Below are 17,178 nucleotides of genomic sequence, written 5' to 3'. Positions count from 1 at the left end.
TTATGAAGGAGACCTAAAAAAGACACACTCACACTACTGTGCAAAAGACTTAGGTAGGTATGAAAAAAGGGTGTAAATCAGGAATGCTTTCAGAAATAGAATTGTTAATAATTTACTTTCTATTTTTATTTATAAAAATAAACTAACAGTAATCCAAGTCAAATCAATATTTGGTGTGACCACCCAATGCCTTCAAAACAGCACACACATACAGTACATATACACATTCATGTATTTGCACAGTCTTTTTAAAAACTGCAGCACAGTACCTGCATTCACTCTAGGTCCTGCCCTCTAGGAGGGGTCAGAGAGATTAGCGTTCAGAAAGCGGATGCCCCCTTCCACTGCTTCACTTTACTGTCCTGGCCAAGCTCGGCTGTGCCGATGTACCGTTCAGTGGAGCAGGAGCTCAATCGGATCTGACAGCCTATCTCATCCGGGATGCTGAGGCACCCCTGAGGACCTCAGGTGGCACCCCAGGGTGCGGTGGCACCATGTCAAGGTTGAGAAGGGCTGCTCTAGAGAAAATTCCCCCAACTTTCTTCTTTGTCTGACACCTATCATTCAGATGGGAAGGAAACTATCCGCAAAAAAAAAGCAAGTGATTCCCCGCACTACTAAAATATGTATCTCTGTCCCCTTCTGACACCATCAAATAGATAGGAATTGAGAGGAAATCTGCCCGGGAAGGCTAAAGCAATAAAAAGTGAAATAGATTCTACATCTTTCCCACTTTATCGAAAAGTAAAACAAAAGTTTTGGTTAAAATTGAGTTTTAAGATTTTTTCAGACATAAGATTCTAACTTTTAAAAAAAGTAGAGTTTTGAAATTTAGTTTTATATGAACGGATAACGTTTTAGTGTAGGATATATTTTGTAGTCAAATAAGAGAATTGGTCAGTGGTTGGATTTTCTTTGCAAAGCCATAAATATTTGAAATGGAAGCCGCCTCTTTTAGTGATGCTAAAAGGTGGACTTCACTAAACAGACAAATACAAGGACAAAAATCAGTGTGGAATTGGTTTAGTTATACATGTATCTCTTCAAACACAAGCCATTGCAACCGAGAATGATCAGTAAACATGTTTAAATAGCATGAACTCTATACTGCTAGTTGAAAATACAGTCCATTACGTTGCGGAAAGAACACAAATTACAGGATTCACAGGTGAGTAGCGATCTTCAGTGATAATAAAGAAAATAAATAAATAATGAAAGCAATAAATTGAGTTCTCAGCTAGAGCAGATTGGCAGTGATAGCTTTACACCACTGGAAATCTCGTCCTTTGATCCAGATTGATAAACTCTGATCTGACTCATGCTGTCAATCAGCATAGGGACGTGGTCTGGAAAATATCACAGGGGTGTAAAAGGAAATTGTTATATAGAGAATTTCTATAGCAGATCTCTAGATAATGGCTTCAAAGGAAGTATAAAGGATAAAAAAAATCTTTGCAGAGCTGTAGAACGTATAAGCATTAGAAGAGATATGCAAAGCAATGTATATGTGTAGGGTTTAATGCATTAAGTGTATCTTCTGCTTACATTTTCCACTTAGCCATGAACTATCAGAACCTGGCAAAACGTAAAAATTCGTGCCCAGTTTGTGGCCTTTCGGTACTTGTTGTGATGCCTTTGGACCCCACAGTCTAAAGAGTTTTTGGGAGCATTGATTTGTAAAGGGCTAATAGCAGTGATGTCTTCTAGCCTTGCAGTGGTGACCCATAATGCAGGGCGCAATGACACCACCCCCCTAATCCATGCGTATGGCCCTCTATTCTTCATGCAGGGCGCCGGACACATGGATTCTAAAAACCTGAATCTGAAAACCTACTTGTGTGGCAATAGCAAATGAATATTCGCTGTTCCTGATTCTCCTCGGCCAATCAGGAAGCAGCTCCTGAATCCCGATTGGCCATGGAGTCTTAGGACTCCCAATCTTGTCTCAGGACACTTCCTGTTCAGCTAGATGCCTGGCAGTGTCTAACGTAAACATTTTTTAATCACCTTTTCAATTTCAGCAGCTAAAGCAGGCCATGCACGCAGTAAATTTCTTTTCTACAACCATGGGTCTCTCCCACTGAGACATTGTATTCTGCTGGAGTGGACCGCAGGGGAAGCCACCCCTACCAGAAGAAGACCGTGATTATTGCTAGCAGTTATACCAGCCGCTAGCGATCATCACATGTAAAATCTGGCAGGCTGGTTGTACCCAAGTTGATTGATCGATCGACTTGGTACATTCAGCCTGCCCATACACACTTCGACTCCAGATTCAAACCATCTATGGCCAGCCTTAGACAGCATTAGAGCCAAAGAATAAGCATGACAGTCAGGGCGGCAGCATTTTCAAAGGAAACCTTAAGCAACAACAGCCTCCATAATTTTCTCATGACGTAATCCCTTTAAGTTCTGAGTAGTGTGAAGTGTGGAAGAGTAGAACCTTTGTCAGCTTTTATTGTTATCCCTGGAAATAACTTGTACTTTTTAAATTCATACTTCAGTGAGTGATCAGTTCAGCCTAACTCTGGACAAAACTCTTTTTTTAATTAGTTTTTCAAAATATTGGTAGGGATTAGAACCTCTGTCTGGTTGTTTTTCAGGAATGATTACCCTGTTGTAGAGATTTCCCCTGATGCCCTTATTATAGTGACATTGTGTGTTAGTCTTTAACATGGGATGTCAATAGTAAGGGAAGTGAGGGAAGTCTCCCCAGAGGGGACACAGACAGAAATACAACCTGATGGAAGTTACAATCATTCCCCACTCTTAACAAAATGTGTTTGGTACTCATAGGTGTTTATATTGGGTAAAAGTGTTTTGTTTAAGATCAGTGCAAAGATACTGTGTGTTTATTTAGCTGCAATTTTATATTTCTGGCCAGATTTAGGGCCTGGTACAGTATTTTTAATCTCTATTTGATCATCTTTGTTATAAATGGAGGTTAAGGCATGGTGCAATGAATGACATAATAATTTACTATGCACACGGAGAAAAGTATTGCGTAGTTTGACCCTGGAGACTCTTTATATAGACAGTATGTTGTAAGACAAGTAAAACTCCTTTCAATAGTTATCCCTAAAGTCTAATTCGGCCAATTTATTTTTCAGGTTTGACTAGAGAGGAGAAACGTTAGCACTTCTGTAGAATTTGAATGCTATGTGTCCATCAAAATTTTTTCTGTTATGTCACCTTGATGGGAAGTAATAGAAAACTCCCACACGGGCGACACAGCAATACAAAAGTGACAGAATTTCTAATCCTTCCCCACTCTATCCAAAATAAAACCAAAAAACTTTTGGTTAAGTTGGGATTTAATATTTTGTCTTAATTAACCATATATTAAAATGTAATGTATTCCATATTACAAAAATATTCCTGTTTTCAATTTCTGTTAACATTGACTAACTTTTTTTTTTTTTCACTTAAGGCTTATGATGGCTTTGCCAGTTTAGGAATTTCCCGTCTGCTGGAGCCCTCTGACATGGTTTTACTAGCAATTCCAGACAAGTTGACTGTTATGACCTATCTGTATCAAATCCGGGCACATTTTAGTGGACAAGAGTTGAATGTTGTCCAAATTGAGGAGAACAGCAGTAAAAGCACATATAAAGTGGGCAACTATGAGACTGATACGAACAGTTCTATTGACCAAGATAAATTTTATGCAGAAGTTAGTGATATAAAGCCGGACGGTGTACATGAACACAAGGAGGCAACAGCTACTGGGGCAGATTTTGTATCAAATGATGATTCTTTGTTAGCTAATGACATTGGGATAAGGGATCATGAGGTCAAATCCCAAGAATTAACCGAACAGTCCAACACAGAAAAGGTCTTGCCTACTCCCAGGACTAGAAGTCGCCTAGAGTTACAAAGCTCCAGTAGAACTTTGGAATCTGAAGAACAGAGGAAATATGATGGCACACATTCACCTCATGTACAAGCCCAACCAATAGCTGCTAAACGGAAGTTGCTTAAACCTGATGTTGCAGATTTTGGTGATTTGTCTTCCATTTCTCTTTCTAACAAGGAGAGTTCATCTTCTGGCACCATATCTGGAGACTCCCATCAGTATATTTCATCAGAACACTCAAAGGCTAGCGTAACCTCCCCATTAGAATGTAGGGGACTGGATAATGGGGCTTTAGAAAAAAAAATTGTCTTGCCTCCTGTAAAACTTGGGAATACAAATGAAACATTTGAAATTGTTCCTACAAAAGGCCCTTCTGTACCACAGACTGAAATCAGTGCACTATTGGATGCTACAAAGTCAGTGTCCAACCATTCAGATCAGGCTGGAAAGACACCTGAGGTAAGTGATTTATCTGTCTAATAACTGTGCCATCTGACTTCTGCTCTGTTATCCTGAGTATGCATTTTGTGAGGTTTAATAGTGTTCAATAATATTCACTGTACCTGTCTTTGTAGAAAATTTATACTTGGACAGCTCGAAAACTTTTGGTAAAATAACACAACATGGAAGCCTGTTAATCTGTACGTTGACCATACAAGTTGCAATCTCCCTGTCTCCTTTGGCTTTACCAAAATGATGCAGGACCTACCAAAGTAGTCCATCAGATTTGTATACAATCAGCCATATCCTTACGCTACATAGTTTTTGCCATGTACAGTATAAGGAGACCGTGTAGTTATATACTGTATGGTGTATGGTCAACATTACGTTCAAAATGATTTATGGTAAACATCGTTCAGAGGTGACAGCAGTGAAGTATTTTGATCATTTATATAATGTACATTCTAAACACTTTTTTTTTATAAGTGAGCACATGATCTCTGTTCCCAGCTGCAGCTTAGAAATGTGGGGGTAGAGACTTGTGGCGGTGGAGGGTGTGGCAGCAGCAGCTTGAATGGAGTCTGACTGTAAAATGGCTGCAGCTGCTAATGTACACTCAGCTAAGGTTAATGAGGAGTATAATCTGATCTTTTTGGATGGGTTTGTGCCTGAGGAGACTAAAGCCTGGTACACATGGAAGTTTTTTTTCCCTTCAAGCCAGTGGGCTAAATAAAAAAAAAAACCTGAGGAGCTTACTGTACTATGTGATGTTAGTACAGTGATCTCCCAGCTGAGCTTTTGTGCACTAATCAGATGCTGGTTTTCCAGCGTGCCTGTTTGACAGAAGCCGGACAGGCTGCTGTACACACTATCCAAATGTCGACTGATTTCTGTGGAACCTGCCAATACCAGCCGATATTCATCCCATGTGTACCAACCTTAAGTCTGCCAACATAACTCCTGGACGTAAAGATATCATTTTGGTTTTAATTGATGCTGTCTATACCTGTCTAGATATGGAGCCGCCTACATCTGAATTCTCTCAGGTTACCAGTCCAGACACCCCTAAAACTCTCCAACCTGTGAAAACTTTCTTAGTACACTAGCTGCTGCAGCAGGTGTTGTATGGTGTCCGATTTAATTCTGACGAGCTATTTTCTCCTCCCATGCTTGCTAAGTAATACCTTATTCAGAAGGCCTTACCGTAATTTAAATAGTGAGCCTTTCTCATTGTGGACCCTGCCATTTCTTGCCTTAACAAAACACTGACTGTTCTTGTCAGGGACATTCTGGTTGACAAGTACCTGGACGACGCATATGACAAAGGCACATCAATCAATCTTGCCTGTTGCCCTACCATGTTTATGAGCTTGTGAATATTGTACATCTAACATTCAGGATAAGTCTTCTGTCCATATCAGGAAAATTCTTTGACTTACACATTGGCCTGCAAAACAACAGTGCAACAAATGCTTACTTTGTATGCCTTTTGAGGTGAGAATGTCTCTTTGGTGCCTCCATGGAGGAATGAGTACCCTTATGCCACAGCTAAAGAGATCTAAGCCTCAGGCTATTCTCCGATGCAAGAAAAATATATTTTTATTTTTTCTCAGCCCTTTAAGTCCAAATCCAAGACTCCATTCTATCACAAATCTTAGACTCCCAAACTTTCTAAACCTATGAGCTTGTCCTCCTCACAGAGAGGGGATGCCCAGACTTTTCATAGTGTGTGGGTGGGGGCATCCTTTGCCATTGGGATGACCTGTACCAGAAGCACTACAGATATGTGGGTACAGGAAGTGATGTCCAGTGGCAACTAGCTGGACTTTTCTGAATTTGCAAGAGTAACAGACCTTCACTCTCAGGGGGTCATTGCCGTGGTTTCAGAAAATAAATGGTTTGTATTTTTTTTTACTCAAGCCTGTCCTCCGTTCCCGAAGAAAAAGGGGGAAAATGCTCTATTGTGAATCAAGATCTCAATTTCTTCATTAGATTGCACAAAGTTCCACATGGAATTTCCAAAGTCAGCCATTGGTTTACTCTTATCAAAAAGACTTTCTGGCTTCTGTAGACATCAAAGGTACTGTCTACTGCACCTTGAATATTGTCAAAGAAGTTAGCCCTTTTGCTAGCCTTGCTATACCCACAGGTCATCCCCATAGTGAGATACCTGGATGACCTCCTACTGAGGAAACAGCACTTCGGTTGGATCCTGACCCTCTAGAAGTCAGCGCTGGAAACTGACTCGATGCATGCATGCATTTAGGCTTGATTTACACCTATGCAGTTTTAATGCTTTTTTTCAGATTTGCACTACAGCCCATTTAACATGGTTTCCTATGGAAGAGCAAATCTGCAAAATGCAAAAAGCATTAAAAATGCATAGGCCTTAAAGTGGACCTTCAGTATTTTTTTCAATTTTCCATCTATTAAATCTTCTGCCCTTGTTGTTTTAACCTCGGATAGTAAAACATTTTTTTTTTCTGCCAATAAATACCTTTATATAGCCCGCTTTGTGTTTTTTGTCTGGTCATTAGCCTAGGCTTATGACATTATGGTGAGAGTTTGCAGAGCTGGGGATGTGCTTCTGCGTGTCTTTGTAAATCCAGGAAGTGAACAGGCAGCAGCTTCAGCTGCCCACAGTTAAAATGGATGCAGCCAGCTTAGTGGGTGGAGATTTCTGCAGCATATTTGGCAAATACAGAATCACAGTATATATATAAAATAATATGCAAAGTGGTTGGAGGGAAGCTTCACAATGGCAAAGATGTTTTTATTAAAAATTATGTGAGCAGACTACAGTTCCTCTTTAAGCTGCCTCCTTCTAGAGACTGCTAAGTCCAGGGTTTTTCTTTTGTAAGACAAATGTTCGGACTCCCATGTTACAGTCCAGCAGCTTTACAACTTTCTGCTTATGCATGAGTATTCTCGATTTGATGGTAGCCTTTCTTCAAGGCAGTTTCATATGCTCAACTCTGCTTCAGAATATTGCAATTTAGTGGAGTGAATGAGCCTTAGGGCCAGGTCACACCACATGCAGGCCAGTGTGTTTTTTTCTATGCATCAAAAACGCAAGAAAAGTAGATTATATGGTTTTCAATAGCATAGTTCCCACCAGTGCTTGCAGTTCCATTGCGTTCCAGTTTCAGAAAAAAAAGTAGAAGATGCTACATTTTTCCTGCACTGGACTGTACTGGAACGCTGTAAAATGCATCAAAAATGCACTGGGACACACCGAAAACACACATGTCCTTATTTAAGTTAAGGTAAAAAGAGGGGTAAAAAAGGCTCCAGACCGCATTAAGAACGCGTCAAAAAACATGCATGCAGAAAAGCATCTGAAACGCATCTGGACTGCATTTCTATGGTGTAAACTGGCCCTTAATACAGATTTTATTAGAATTTGCATTTGACAGTGAACCTTTTAAAGATGAACTCTGAGGAGAAAAAAACCTTTGCCTATGTAGTGGTCTTCCATCTCCACTGCAAAGGTTAACTGCTCATTTTGCCTAGGAGATCATCACAAGAATATACTTACCTTTTTCTTTGCTCCCAGGGGCTTTCATCGCTTTAAGCGGGAGTCCGCCGGGAGTTCCGCCGTGTTTTTTTTTTTTAAAAAAGCCAGCAGCTACAAATACTGCAGCTGCTGACTTTTAAAATAAGGACACTTACCCGCCCAGCGCGCCCGCGATGTCAGCACCCGAAGCCGATCTCTCGATCGTCTCTCAGGTGCTGCCGCCGCCATCTTGGGTATGGGAATCAGGAAGTGGAGCCGTTCGGCTTCATTTCCCGGTTCCCTACTGCGCATGCGCGAGTCGCGCTGCGCAATAAAGATGGTCCCGCTGCCTCTGGGATCCGTGTGTTTCCCAGCAGGCAGTGGGGGACTTTCGGAAAGGGGCGTAATCTACACCCATTTCCGCAGATAGCTTTCCCGGAAGCGGGTGCAGATACCTGTACTGTACAGGTACCTGCACCCCCTCCCCCCTGAAAGGTGCCAATTGTGGCGCCGGAGGGGGGGAGGATTCCAATGAGCGGAAGGTCCACTTTAGGGTGGACCTCCGCTTTAATGTAAATAGTACCTTGAAGCTTCTTCCCTTTCGCGACTGTAGCTCTCAGATGTCATTCTGTACAATGCAGAACCAACAGTCCTGCATTGTATGGGAGGATGCCAAGGGCCGCCCACATTCTAGAGCAGAGACAAGCCGTTTGCTGAGCTATTGAGAAATAAGGTAAGGATATCACTATATTCATCATCTGCTAGGCAAAACAAGCAGGTAACCCTTGCAATGGAGAGTAGGGAAAGATTTTTCGTCTTTGAAGTTCAGCTTTAATTTAATACGCAATTTTTTGCTAGTGTAGTTGTGAAACGAGAGTTGTTTTGATTTTATTAAGTAAAATAGGGTTAATTAAATTCATTTACTGCCCCACCTAAAAAATCATAATGTGTCATGTCTATTTTCTTGGGAGTCAGTCTAGGTGGAGTCAGAATTATTTGGAATGCTGAATAGTTTACTGACACTGGTTCTGAAAAATTCCATTCTCATTGGTCACAGGAAAGGTAACTGTGCTAGATATAAAAAAGGGAGACCTGCATTATCTGAAGGCTCTTTAACCCCTTTGCGCCTCAACCCAGACCCCCATTTTTTACTTAGGCTGGCCAATTTTTGGCTATTTTTCACTTACAGCTTTGAAAGTTGGTAAAAGACCCTCCCAAACTATATATTTTTAAGTTCAGAGTCGCTAGAAATTAGAAGACGGTGCTTCTGATTTAGTACAACCCATGATAGTTGCACAAATGTTCATGAAATCTATATTTTCTAAAACACTATTTAGCGTATACAAATACAACCTAATTTCCCAAGTTACAAATATTACAAATAATTATGCCTTTTTCTGCAGTGGTGAAAATCAAAGACGAGCAAACCCAAGCAACTTAGGCTAAAGTCTTTAGATTAGCTTCACGCCTACATGTTGTGGTAATGCATCTGTAGTGCTATGAGATGCAGTGCCATTCATTTTAAATGGCACCCTAGGATCCCTTTCACACTGATGCGTTTTTCAGGCGCTAAAGGGCTAAAAATAGTGCATGAAAACCACTTCCCCTGCAGCCCCGGTATGAAAGCCCGAGTGCTTTTACACTGGGTCACTGCGCTGGCAGGACTTTAAAAAAAGTCCTGCACTCAGCATCTTTTGGGTGGTGGAGGAGTGGTGTATACACCGCACTGCCCATTGAAATGAATTGGCACTACTGCCAAAGCGCCTGCAAAGCGATTTGGCAGCGGTGCTTTTAGAGTGCATTTAACCCTTCGGCCGCTAGCGGGGGTTATAAGCAACCCACTAGCGTCCAAATAGTGTCACTAAAACAACGGTAAAGCACCGCAAGTTTTAGCAGCGCTTTACCGCAGTTTTAGCGACTAACTACGGCTGAAACAACTAATCGATTAATCGGCCAGTAACATAATGGGGTTAAAAAAAGATGAGCTCTTAATAGTACAAAAAGAGCAAATCGCTACTGTAAATATTACTTTCACAGTTCTACAGTAAAAAAATAAATAAAATGAACCCCTTACAGTAGTGATTACCTGCTTTTTTTTTTATACTATAAAGGGCTCATTTTAGTTTTTTTTAACCCCATTATGTTACCAAACCTCTTAGATCTGGTTCACATCTGTGTGCTTTGGTGCTTTTTGCAGATGTGTATTGGTGCTTTTTGGAGAAACGCACTACAGTTCATTTACATGGTTTCCTATGGGACACGTTCACATCTATGCTTTTTTCAGCTGCTGCGTATTTGGAAAGGGTCAAGGACTTTTTTTTTTAATATACTTCAATGGAGAAGCTACAGAAAAGCATGTTTTTGCAGCAACTTGTGTTTTTTAATTTGCCCAACAGCAAATTGGCCAAAAAATGCAAAAACGCAAATCGCAGCAAAATCACGAGCGCAAAAATCAAAACGTACAGCAAAGAGCACTGCAGAAACACATCAAAAGTAAACTGCATAGGTGTGTATATATAAAGAAGCAGTACAGCGCAAACAAATAAAACACAGTCCTAAAGAAAAAAAATCTAAAATCAAACCCAGAAATAGTTAATTTTCTTCATAATGAGAATACATTCTTCATTGTGAAATTCATTTTGATGAATCAAGACAAAAACCAGCATATATCCAGTGAAGATGGTGATGCATCAATCAAATACAGTGACTTTTGTGACAACCTCCACCATGAGTAATGGCCGCTCACCTCAAGCGATGGACCCCTGAGTAAATCGGTCAGGTCAAAACAGCAATTCCCTTAAAGGGTATGAGTAAGCAGGATCACACACTGGTAACAGATATAATGCTGATAACTTACTTTATCACATAGTATTCATCATCAACTCCAGGAAAGGTGTATATATAATAAAAGTATGAAAAAGCATAAAAGCAATAATATCTAGTGCTCTCTGTATACTGAAGAACAATTTATTAAAATGTAAAAGACACACTTACAAAAAACACACTTTGCCCCAGTACTAAGGATGAATGCCATGGATACAATGTTTACCACAAGGATCAGCGTATAGGACATGGGTGACGTCACGATCAAGGTCACGTGGTTTCCGTACGCGTTACGTCCCAAGGGGACGGGACTTCATCCGTGGCCTAGGTGTGTACCGAGCCTTATGCTGGCCACATCAATGAATTTTCAGATGAGAATATTCAGTTGTTTTTAACATTTGTTTTTTAAATGAATGTAATTTCTGAACGAAAACCACATACACTGGTTGAAAATTTCTTTGACCAATAAGTTTTCTATTACTTCCAAATTTTCCCATCACTGTGGTTGAAAATGAACATCGATTTGACCCCACTAAGGATTAGAAAATCGAACGAACGTTCTTAAAATTACGTTTTTTTTTTAAAGAAATAAAAAAATCAATCTCTGAGTCTGATGATATTTTACCAGATTCACCCTTTAATAGTATATATCCTCTAATAGTATAGTATATCTCTTCTGTCTGTTATTCTCAGAGTGTATTCGATATTTTGCTCCCTAACCCTATAGTTGGTTATTTATATTTACCACTGACTAGAGATATTTAGGAATAAACTGCCTTTTTTTTAAACTTTACATATTAACTAAATTAGACACCACACTTTTCTTTAAAGTTATTAACCGATTAATCAAAACAATAATGAGCCATTATGAAAGTAATCGTTAGTTGCAGCCCTACTGCTAACGCTGACTGCGACTCAGTGTGAAAGGGTCTATTGCATCATCAAATGTAACTGAATTTGAGCAGCTCTGCAAAAGGAGTAAGCAAATGTTGCAAAGTCTAAATGTGCAAAGTTATTAGAGAAATATCCCAGCAGACTAAAGGCTGTAAATAAAGCAAAGGGTGGTAACTCTGGAAAATAGCATCAGATTATTCAGCTGTGTGACTTTCTACATGGCTGTGTGATCTATCTTCGTAAACATGCACAGCCCCAGCAGATAGATCACACAGTTCCGCAGCCCTAAGACCCCTTTCACACTGAAGTGCTGCTAAAGTGCTAGTCATTTTTGTGGTTCTTTTGCAGCATTTTAGCCGTGCTTTTTCGGGCACTAGCAGGGTAGGTTTTTTAAAGTCACGTCACAACGCGACCTTTAAAAAAAAATGGAAAAAATTCCCCTTTTGCGGTGCTTTCAAATCGCTTTTAAGGCACTTTGGAAGCGCTGTCCATTCATTTCAATGGGCTGCGGCGTTTTGGGAGCACTATTTATAGCGCTCCCAACCTGCCCCAAAGATGCTGCTTGCAGGACTTTTTCTAACGTCCCACAATCGCCCCTCCCAAGTGTGAAAGCACACATTGCAATGAATGGGAGGCAGTTTTCAGGCGCTTTTCAGAGGCTATTTCTAGATCTAAACTCCTGAAAAATGGCCTCTGTGTGAAAGGAGTCTAAATTATCTTTTACTATTGTGAATGGACAAGCAGTGCTGTTTGGGCTGTGTGATAGAGCTGCCGGAGCCCTGTATGTTTTCTAGCAACCAGTAACTCTATCACACAGCTTTGCATCACTGATCATTTGAATGAAAATATAACGCATCTGCTCCTAAGTGTAAAAAAACAAAACAAAAAAAAAACCCCCTAAGCTGCTTGCCTATAGCAGTGTTAATATGAATATATACAGTGTATACATATATATATAAATATATATATATATATATATATATATATATATATATATATATATATATATATATATATATATATATATATATATATATATACAGTTGCATCTCCAAAAAATAGACTATCATTAAAAAATGTATTTACCGTATATACTCGAGTATAGGCCGACCCGAATATAAGCCGAGGCCCCCAATTTACCCCCAAAAAAACTGGCAAACTTATTGACTCGTGTATAAGCCGAGGGTGAGACATGCCTGTCCATCCCTGTGTGTGTGTCCGTCCATCCCTGTGTGTCCGTCCATCCCTGTGTGTCCGTCCATCCCTGTGTGTCCGTCCATCCATCCCTGTGTGTGTGTGTGTCCATCCATCCATCCATCCCTGTGTGTGTGTGTGTCCATCCATCCATCCATCCCTGTGTGTGTGTGTGTCCATCCATCCATCCATCTGTGTGTGTGTGTCTCCATCCATCCATCCATCCCTGTGTGTGTGTGTCTCCATCCATCCATCCCTGTGTGTGTGTGTCTCCATCCATCCATCCATCCCTGTGTGTGTGTGTATCCATCCATCCCTGTGTGTGTGTGTCTCCATCCATCCATCCCTGTGTGTGTGTGTCCGTGTGTGTGTGTGTGTGTGTGTGTGTGTGTGTGTGTGTCCAGCCTACCTGTGTCCCGAGCCTTTGTCCCGAGCCTCCGTCCCGTGCCTTGCCTCCTTGCCTCCGTCCCGTGTCGTGCCTTGCCTCCGTCCCGTCCCGTGCCGTGCCGTGCCTTGCCTCCGTCCCGTGCCTTGCCAGGATCGCCGCTCTTCGTCGGCGCCTCGGCGGCCATTGTAAAATTCAAAAGCCGCGCCTCCGCCTTCGCCTGTGATAGGCGGAACACTGAATTTCCCAGCAGCCTGTGTTCCGCCTATCACGGACATCGTCTCATCCTCGTCCGTAGTACGAGGATGAGACGATGTCCGTGATAGGCGGAACACAGGCTGCTGGGAAATTCAGTGTTCCGCCTATCACAGGCGAAGGCGGAGCCGGAGGCGCGGCTTTTGAATTATAGAATGGCCGCTGTCTGTCTGCTCGACACGCTGATCGAGCAGGCAGACAGCGATGACTCGAGTATAAGCCGAGGGGGGCACTTTCAGCCTCAAAAAAGAGGCTGAAAATCTCGGCTTATACTCGAGTATATACCGTATATCAGTAATTAAATTCAAAAAGTGAAACTCCTATATTTTATATAGATGCATTACACACAGTGATATATTTCAAGCATTTCTTTCTTTTAATTTTGGTGATTATGGCTTACAGCTAATGAAAACCCAAATTTCAGTATCTCAAATTAGAATATTGCATAAGACCAATAAATAAAAAAGGATTTCTAATATAGAAATGTTGGCTTACTGAGAAGTATGTCCATGTACAGTAGAGTATGCACTCAATACTTGGTCGGGGGTCCTTTAGCATGAATTACTGCATCAATGTGGCGCGGCATGGAGGAGATTAGCCCAAGGCATTGCTGAGGTGGTGTGGAAGCTCAGGTTGCTTTGATAGCGGCCTTCAGCTCATCTGCATTGTTGGATCTGGTGTCTCTCATCTTCCTCTTGACAATACCCCACAGATTCTCTATGGGGTTTAGGTCAGGTGAGTTTGCTGGCCAATCAAGCACAGTGATACTATAATCCTTACACCAGGGATTGGAATACTGAATGTGGGGTTTTCATTAACCGTAAGTAGAGCTGCACAATTAATCGTCAAGAATCGTTATCAAGATCTTGACTAAAGTGTTTCACAATTCTTTCTATGCAAACAATTCTCTCTGCTCTTCTGAAGCCACAACCTTCAAAAGAAAGGAAGAGAAAACTGGGCAGTCTGCCAAGATTCAAAACATTCTTTATCAGTTGAACTTAAGTATAAACATTGTAACAATTTGTCAAAGGAATAGACTTTGCGCGTAAGTGAAAAAAGTTTAACCACTTAAACACTAAGGGCCAGTTCACACCAGATGAAGTTCCGTGCAGTTCTATTTTTTCTGCACCAATACAATCAGTTCCGGTCAGTTTCTGCACCAGAAACTGACCAGAAACTGACTGCATGGTGGGAACTAGAGCCATTGGAATACATGGAAAAAACCGTGCATGCATTTTTAGTGCAGAAAAAAAGCACACGGAAGTGAATGGAACTGCGTCTGGTGTGAACTGGCCCTAAACCCTTTTCTGACATTTTTTGGTTTCAAGTTAAAATAATTTTTTTTTAGCTGGAAAATTACTTGGAACCCCCAAACATTATTTTAGTAGACACCCTAGAGAATAAAATGGTGGTTGTTGTAACATTTTATGTCACAATCTATTTGCGCAGTGGTCTTTCAAAAAAACAAAAAAAAACTAATCAGTAAAGTTAGCCCATTTTCTTTTGTATAATGTGAAAGATTTTACATTGCAAGATACGTGAGAGAATCGTGATCTTTTTATTCTAAGCAAAAAAATTGTGATTCTCATTTTGGCCCGAATCGTGCAGCTCTAAGCCCTCGTACACACGGTCGGAGATTCCGACGGAATGTGTCCGATCGGATCGATTTGTCGGATATTCCGACTGTGTGTGGTCTACATCGGACTGTTTCCGTCGGAGTATCCGACGGACCAAGTTTTCCAACTTGTTGGTAAAATTTTCCGACAAAATGCTCCGATCGGACATACTCCGAACATGTGTAGAGAATTCCGATCGGACAAAGTGCCACGCATGCTCAGATCAAATTCCTACACCAAAGATATTGGCTACTAGCGTGAACGTAGTCCTGTCGTAACGAAATAACATCATCACGTCGGATTTTCCGACAACTTTGTCCGACCGTGTGTATGCAACAGTTTCGGACAAAATCCGACGGATTTGGTTGTCAGAATCTCCGACCGTGTGTACAAGGGCTAATACAATCATGGCTGAAATTGTTGACACCCCAGAAATTTTTCCAGAAAATCAAGTATTTCTCACAGAAAAGTGTTGCAGTAACATATGTTTTGCTATACACATGTTTATTCCCTTTGTGTGTATTAGAACAAAACAAACAAAAGGGAGGAAAAAAAAGGAAATTGGACATAATGTTACACAAAACTCCAAAAATGGGCTGGCCGAAATTCTTGGCACCTTTAACTTAATATTTGGGTGCACACCCTTTGGAAAAAATAACTGAAATCAGCCGCTTCCTATAACCATCAATAAGCTTCTTACACCTCTCACCCGGAATTTTGGACCACTCTTCCTTTGCAAACTGCTCCAGGTCTCTCTTATTGGAAGGGCTCTTTTCCCAACAGCAATTTTAAGATCTCTCCACAGGTGTTCAATGGGATTTAGATCTGGACTCATTGTTGGCCACTTTAGAACTCTCCAACGCTTTGCTGCCATCCATTTCTGGGTGATTTTTGACGTATGTTTGGGGCCATTGTCCTGCTGGAAGACCCAAGAGCTCGGACGCAAACCCAGCTTTCTGACACTGAGCTCTACAGTGCGACCCAAAATCCTTTGGTAATCCTCAGATTTCATGATGCCTTGCACACATTCAAGGCACCCAGTGCCAGAGGCAGCAAAACATCATTGAACCTCCACCATATTTCACTGTAGGTACTAGTTATTTTCATTCCATTTTCGGTAAACAGTAGAATGATGTGCTTTACCAAAAAGCTCCATCTTGGACTCATCTGTCCAAAAAACATTTTCCCAGAAGGATTTTGGCTTACTCAAGTACATTTTGGAAAACTGTAGTCTTGCTTTTTTATGCCTCTCTGTCAGCAGTGGGGTCCTCCTCGGTCTCTTGCCATATTGTTTCATTTAAATGTCGACGGATAGTTCGCGCTAACACTAATGCTCCCTGAGCCTGCAGGACAGCTTGAATTTCTTTGGAACTTGTTTGGGGCTGCTTATCCACCATCCGGACTATCCTGCGGTGCAAAGTTTCATACATTTTTCTCTTCCATACACGCTTCGGGGAGATTAGCTACAGTGCCATGGGTTGCAAACTTCTTGATAAGTGGCACACTGTGGACAAAGGCAAATCTAGATCTCTGGAGATGGACTTGTAGCCTTGAGATTGTTGATATTTTTCCACCAATTTTGGTTCTCAAGTCCTCAGACAGTCTTATCCTCTTTCTGTTGTGAATCCTTAGTGTGGCACACATAGACACACAATGCAAAGACTAAGTGAACTTCTCTACTTTTTATCTGCTTTCAGGTGTGATTTTTATATTGCCCACACCTGTTACTTGCCCCAGGTGAACTTAAAGGAGCCTCACATGCTTGAAACATCTTATTTATCCACAATTTTGAAACGGTGGCAAGAATTTTGACCAGCCGATTTTTGGAATTTTGTGTGACGTTATGTCCAATTTGCTTTTTTTCCTCCCTTTTTTTGTTTTGTTCCAATACACACAAAGGGAATAAACATGTGTATAGCAAAACATGTGTTACTGCAATACTTTTCTGTGAGAAATACTTGATTTTCTGGAAAAATTTCTGGGGTGCCAACAATTATGGTCATGACTGTATACAGTTGCAAATAGTCCACCGAAAATATCCAATGGATGAGCTGTTACTGTGGCGGGGGAGGGGGGGTGTAATATGAACTAAAATCACCAATAGCAATCTGAAAAAGAGATCAAGGAGAGACACAGCACCCTTTTCACTATCCCATGCTTTGGAGCTAATCATTCTCCATAGTATGTATAAGAAAAAAACAAAATCTCGAGGATCTAC

The 17,178-nt window shown here is 41.0% G+C and overlaps 1 protein-coding gene across 5 annotated transcripts in view; it reads left to right on the top strand.

Moving 5' to 3' along the window:
* The window catches only part of EHBP1 (EH domain binding protein 1), a 724,273-nt gene that overhangs the window by 430,114 nt on the left and 276,981 nt on the right, over positions 1–17,178 (top strand). For all 5 annotated transcript variants that reach the window (XM_077485988.1, XM_077485986.1, XM_077485985.1 and 2 more), the window contains one exon: positions 3,431–4,315. In XM_077485988.1, coding sequence (XP_077342114.1) covers positions 3,431–4,315 — 885 coding nt within the window. The remainder of the gene's footprint in view (positions 1–3,430; positions 4,316–17,178) is intronic.

Source organism: Lithobates pipiens, unplaced genomic scaffold (genome assembly GCF_037356315.1).
Source record: "Lithobates pipiens isolate NorthernLeopardFrog02 unplaced genomic scaffold, aLitPip1_a1.2 Scaffold_18, whole genome shotgun sequence".
NCBI classification, from domain to species: Eukaryota; Metazoa; Chordata; class Amphibia; order Anura; family Ranidae; genus Lithobates; species Lithobates pipiens.
This window is presented reverse-complemented; position numbering and strand designations above follow the sequence as displayed.